Source organism: Protopterus annectens, chromosome 11.part0 (genome assembly GCF_019279795.1).
Source record: "Protopterus annectens isolate FY-2018-M chromosome 11.part0, PAN1.0, whole genome shotgun sequence".
NCBI lineage: Eukaryota > Metazoa > Chordata > Ceratodontiformes > Protopteridae > Protopterus > Protopterus annectens.
The window spans coordinates 1,142,383,378-1,142,389,587 of NC_056745.1; the positions used below are offsets into that span (position 1 = coordinate 1,142,383,378).

General features: G+C 37.8%; 1 protein-coding gene across 2 annotated transcripts in view; it reads left to right on the plus strand.

The window, feature by feature from the left end:
* LAMB4 (laminin subunit beta 4) overlaps window positions 1–5,760 on the plus strand; it is a 1,139,974-nt gene extending 1,134,214 nt beyond the window's left edge. For both annotated transcript variants that reach the window (XM_044088495.1, XM_044088496.1), the window contains one exon: window positions 4,496–5,760. In XM_044088495.1, coding sequence (XP_043944430.1) covers window positions 4,496–4,632 — 137 coding nt within the window. In that variant the 3' untranslated portion in view covers window positions 4,633–5,760. The remainder of the gene's footprint in view (window positions 1–4,495) is intronic.
* Window positions 5,761–6,210: the final 450 nt, after the last annotated feature.

Genomic DNA, 6,210 nt, shown 5'->3' on the forward strand with positions numbered 1-6,210 from the left:
TGTACCAGGCAACAACACAGAAGGCTGGGCAAGTAAATTTATGCTTTCTGGTCCTAGGTGGCCCTCAGGTCTCATGTTCAGTGCTCTTAAATATTACATGGTCATAATCACCCTTCTAGAGCCACACTGTAAGTATTGTTGACACACAGATAGCTGTCAGGATGCATCTCCAAGACCATCCCTTTATAACTAATTCATGCTCTTGTGGCAGTGTTAGGTCATCCCTGATCTCATGTACCTGAACAGCACTTGTCATGGAGAACTGCAACAACAGAATGTTAGTCAACGTTAGTCAAAATCTAGGAGGTCTAAGGTCTTCACTTCTTCGGACTGTCCTTGTACAAATCATGGCAATCAGCTAACATTACCATGCTGCTTGTTTCCTTGCATTCATTGTAACCAGTTTGCATTTGACATACAAAACCATTTTTTTGGTTCAGAAAGATATTGGTGACATTTAATCCATAATTAGCATAAAGCTTCTTCCATACGAGTACTGGTTAAATAGCTGTGCCCCTCGAACCCCATTAAGGATGTGCCTACCTGCTGGGTTATATCCAAATGCAGCTGTAGTTAACTATTGTGAACCAGTGGTTGTGGGGTCCTCTGCATCATCCTGGAGTACATGCCCCAAATCAGCCCCATTTCCATTAGAAAAATAATTGTGTGGCAAAGTAATAGACAGCAGTGGATCAAAGTGGATAAGCATCATCTGGTTTCTTGATGTCAAGTTAATCAATTCATTAAACCAGTCTTTCCAATTCTCTGACCATTTTTTGGAGGTCTATCATGACTTGCTCTTCGCAGTGGGTATAACGGTGACAAGATGTGCAATAGAAACTTGACACAATAATTCACCAGTCCTAGATACCACATAAGGTGTGACATAGTCTGAGATATAAATGGAAGAAACATGGTTGTACCCAGTCTAGCAACAAATTCCAGTTTTGTCAGCTACATGCCTACAATATGCAAGCTAATTATAAAGTGTGTTTTTCTTTACTAAGCTCATATTATTTTAACTTGCCTATGACTTGCACTACTTTGTTAAATGGCTAGTGACAAACATTAGGTTATGATGCCACTCCAAACATTAGTTATACTGAAATAATCCTTTATATGTATTAGATTTCATCTCTTCTATTTATCTCACTGAAAACACTGGCACACTCTAGCAATAGTCTCAGAGAAAGAGAAACTCCTGCTGGGAGAATCAGAAACTGAGCTCTACTCTGGGTCTGAGTCTGATTCACAAATCTTATGAAAAAAACCTGCATCTATTCCTGTATTTTCCTGGTCAGATTCAGAATCTTAAATCTCGTCAGGAAAAGAGGAATCCTGCTTTATTTTACCAGAAACTACTTTACATGAAGACTCAATAGCCTGAATTAAACCCTGAGCCAGATCCAGTAAACTACTCCTATCCAAAGAAAATTAAGAGAGAAATAGATACATGCTTGCTTTCTGTTTCTTTTTTAACAGGAAAAATGGGGCCAAACAAGTTATTGATGGCAGCAGCAGTTTCCTGATGGATATAACCACAGCATTCTGATGCAACAAGAGTGGTTGTCCCTTGTCCATTGAGGGAACCTCAACAATTGCAAGGATGTGACTATCTTCTGGTCCATAGTGGCTGTAAGTGTTACACCAGAGGGCTCCAGGGTAAAAGATGTGTGCTCCGAGGTACAACAAATGGCCACAGCAGAGTCACCCACCTGTGGCTCTGCCAAATTGCTAGCCTGCTGTGGTGGCAAAGTCTATTTGCTCTATTGTTTCTTTTAGTGACTGGAAGAAGAACTGACTGTGGGTCTGGTAGTCTGTCCCATGGTCAAGCCAAAAATAGTGCCTTTTTCCTAGGGAAGATAAGCAACAATTGCCAGTAAACACTACCAGTCCACAAAACTTACTTTTTGACAGAAAACATGGTAAAATCACTTTAAAACTTCATGCTAGCCCCACAAAAGTAAAACAAGCACAATTTCTCAACAGAAAAAAAATGTTCTCAGTTACTTTACACCACTTTTAAACTGACAGAGAAAAATAGCACTCCATTTAAAAGTGTGTTACAGTCTTGAGACAGTCCATTAAACACACTTCCAGCTTGAAAATAACGTTCCTGAAAAGTAATAAAACATCAACAAAATTAACAAAATGGAAGGGTTTTTTTCCCTTTATCTGCCCAGCAAAGGAAAACGCAAGTTGTCAGAATTCTCAGAGGAGTGTAGTCTTTAGTGTCAGTAAAGTTCTGAAGGGCTTCATATCCAAACCTGTCTTTAAGTCAGCTCACCTCAAGCTGTCTGACAGCCTGGATATGTGGAAGGTACGCTGAAGCTTTGGAAGCTGACTGGCTATGATATCCTTGGCAGGATATAACCCATATAGCTAAGGCTACTGCAGCAGTGATCATTCAAAAATCTACTGTTAAAATAAATATTACTTACACAACTGTACTTTCTTTAAACAGAAATATTTTTTTTTGTTTCAGTCTTTAATATTGTCAGTTCTTTTCCTCCCATCAGTGCTTTCCATCTGCTATATTTTGCCTTTATTGTAGGTTCATAGGTAATACTAGGCTAGCTGCTGTGAAGGAACATTTAGTCTAACTAATAACCCAAGGTTAGCATCAAACAGTGTACTTTGTGTTTATGAGGTAAAGACCTTAACCATTATGCCAAACCCACCCTCACAAATAGGAAAAACAATGTTAGCGGATAAAGTTTCACGCCTGTACAATAGATATATTGAGAGTGACGAGTTCTTCTGCAGCAAAACAAAACACATTTTAAAACACTAGAATTCTTCTAAGCACTAATTCTTGCTACTGTTATATTTCTAAATGCATTGGTAATAAATATGACAAGTTTAGCTTCTGTAAGTATTGACAGCTAATCCTTCTGAAACAAAGTATAGGATGGGGTAATGTTAGGGTTCTGACCTCAAGTCTACAAGTTGTCTGCCAACTCCATGTACAAAATCAGTGACATTTCAAAATTATTCCAAGCCTTACAAAATAAAATATTCTTCAAGCCTTTGGGGATCGTGATGGTGCTGCAAACTAAACAACATGTTTGGCAGCAAATGTTTACTTATCTCTGGACAAATATAACCTTACTGTGTTGTTTTATATGTTTCCTTTGTATTCTGTTTGTCTTAATGTTGATTGTCTTTTTACACAAACTTAGGACTCTGTGCAGCAATATTATGAAACTTGTTTCATATATGCTATACTATATGCATCCTTGGCTCACTTTAGCATAGCTTACAATGTACAGATAGAAGTGACTGTCTCCACTGTCTCCAGTTATCATAGGATCATAGGAGACTACTAAGCTAATGGCTCTGGGGCCCTCACAAGTCTAGTCAAGAGTTTATCCCCAAAAAGAAACCCCAATCAGCACCTGTCGTCCCTGGCAATGAGAGACACAGGTGGAACCCCTGGGACAAATTTGTGGTTACCCATCCACTCATCAAGAGGGTCAGGGATGTACTTTGTTTGACGTGTATGGGGAGTCTATTCCAGAGACAGGGCAGCCTCTGGGAGACAAACCTGTCTCTCCAGCAAGTTTTGTTACTGTCACATGTTAGATTTAAGCCTTTCAATCGGGTACTATGCAAGGAGTTAGACTTACAGATATGGAGCATCTCTAGTAGGGTAGGGTTTATTGGCTGCTGGCAACACCCATTGCATTGTGTACTAGCTGGTTTTTCTAGCTGCCAACGTGGGTTCTGTTTGTTTCATTTCGATGGTTGGCCTGTTTATCAGTTTTTAGGGTCTGAGATTGCCTTGTAGGTGAGACACAGATCACCTCTGAGCAATCTGTATGATACAGAGTAGAGTGATAGTGATTTGAGTCTGTCCACATAGGACAGGTGTTGGAGACCATGGATTCTCTTTGTGAGGTATTTCTGTGGCCTTTCCAGTTTGTGCAGGTGCTTGGAGAGGTACATACCAAACAGGGCATTGTACTCAATTACTGGCCTAATGAGGGAGGAGTACAAAGAGATAATACCCAACCCTTTTCTGGATGCAGTCCTTTTACTTATGAGATGAACCAAGTAAAAGGTTTTTCCGACCACTGCCGGAATTATAGGATTCCCTTTCAAGATAAAGTAAGAACACTTAAAGACTGATGCTTCAGAATGAACCACGATGTTCTGAGTTGATACCAGCAGGTAATCACATCTGTAACAGAGTTCTGGTTGTTTTGTATGCAGGATGCATAAATGCAAGGACTCAATTAAACTGAAAAGCTCTTTAGTCCTGTATAACAAGTCTCACACTTTTTCAAATAAAACCAAAGTTATGCTTAAAGAAGAACACAAGTTACTTAGATATATGTCTTAATAAAATTATTATGCATGTAGTAATCACCCTTAATAATGAGGAAGCCAACTTAAAAGAAAAAAAAAAACACAAACTGGAGGTCATTTATCTCCTTAAAATTATAATGATTGCCATGTTGTGATTAAATATTTTATTATTAATTTTTTTCAGCTCTGGAAAACAGAATTGATGTTCTGAATAAAATGAAAGAAGAAAAAAAGAATTTGTTGAAAGAACTAGAACAGCAAGTAATTAACATTACACAATATATTGACGAACAGCAAGCCCGGTATTCAACATGTACCTAAAAGTAATGCTCATTGTGAAATTCCCTGTTTCAACATTACTTTTTTTATTCACATAGTAGTGAGCATTTAACTAGTGACTCCCTTGGTTCTTACTAAATGAAAAAGTATGATATAGACACAAAGAGAAAGAATAAGCTTAGTGCACCAAGCAACTTGAATTTGATTTTTAGAACCTCTACAACTACACGGTATGAGTGTTTGCAAGTGAAATATGCAATCCAGAACTTCAGATTTACTTTTGTAACGTTATCCTATCCAGTCTTCTGTCCTTGAATATAAATAAGTAGACCAGAATCCCTCTGCTGAACTGAGTTACACTAACTGCAAAATGCATCCTGATTGATCAGGATAAGAAAAATATGGCATTTTCTGTTTTGTTATACAGCACAAATGTCACATGTGAAATTATAATATTTAAGTGCAGTTATACCTTCAATGTTTTTCATGGCAATTGTTGAATAACTTTTAATGCATTTATGCTTGCTTGCAGTCTTAAATTAATGTATGGATTTATGTTTTACAGTTTATCAAAGTTTTTAAATTGTATATACATCAAGATATAATTAAAAACTTTTATAAAAAAATACAACTTGCTGAATCTGTGTGTTCTGTTGTTAAATGGTTATACACTCAAGGGAAGGTGCTGTCCAAGCTTACAGTAAGTAGTAAGTGGTTGACCCACAGTTCAAAAAGAAGACTTTCACGTGTCATTATGCTGAGGATGCAGATGAGGAACTGTGCACATTTTCATGGGTACACCTTTCCCAGCAGATTCCAGAAGAATCAGTATAAGCACAACATGAAACAATGAGGCATCCTTATAAATCCAAGTGTGCTCCTATTGGAAGCCCACATTGCTTCCAGTCCTGAAAGCCCAGAATTCTAGCAAATGTCCAGCTCTATGGTAAGACAGGTACAGAAAGTATGAATATTAAACTGTAGGTAATATTTTGTGTTTAAGTATGGTTGTAAGTGGTAGAGAAAAGGTCATATTATTATCAACTAACACTAAGTATCCTGCTATTAAAAAGCAGTCAAGTTTGCTTTACTGTTCCATTGTTGACTTAGCTGGGTACTTGTCATTTATTCAGTAATCTTTATATATATATATATATATATATATATATATATATATATATATATAAGCACACATACACATACACACACACACACACACACACACACATATATATATATATATATATATATATATATATATATATAGGTTCATAGGTGTGTACTAGGCTAATGGCTCTTGGGCCTTTACAAGCCTAGCCATAGGATTACCCTAGCATAGTGCCACCCGACCTTAGTTCCCAGTGCCTCTGTCCAGTAGAGCCACTGGAGTTATCCCTGGGGTGAATTTTCTGTTTCCCATCCACTCATCAAGATTTCTCTTGAAGAGGGTCAGCGAGGTGCTCTGTTTGACATGTATGGTAAGTCTGTTCCATATCATAGGCAGTCTCTGGGTTATGAACCTGTCCCTCCAGCATGTTCTGTTAATTGTGGTAATGAGGTTGAGGTTTCTGGAGTGTGTGGTGCAGAGGGATTGAGATTTCTTTAGATGTAACATTTCTA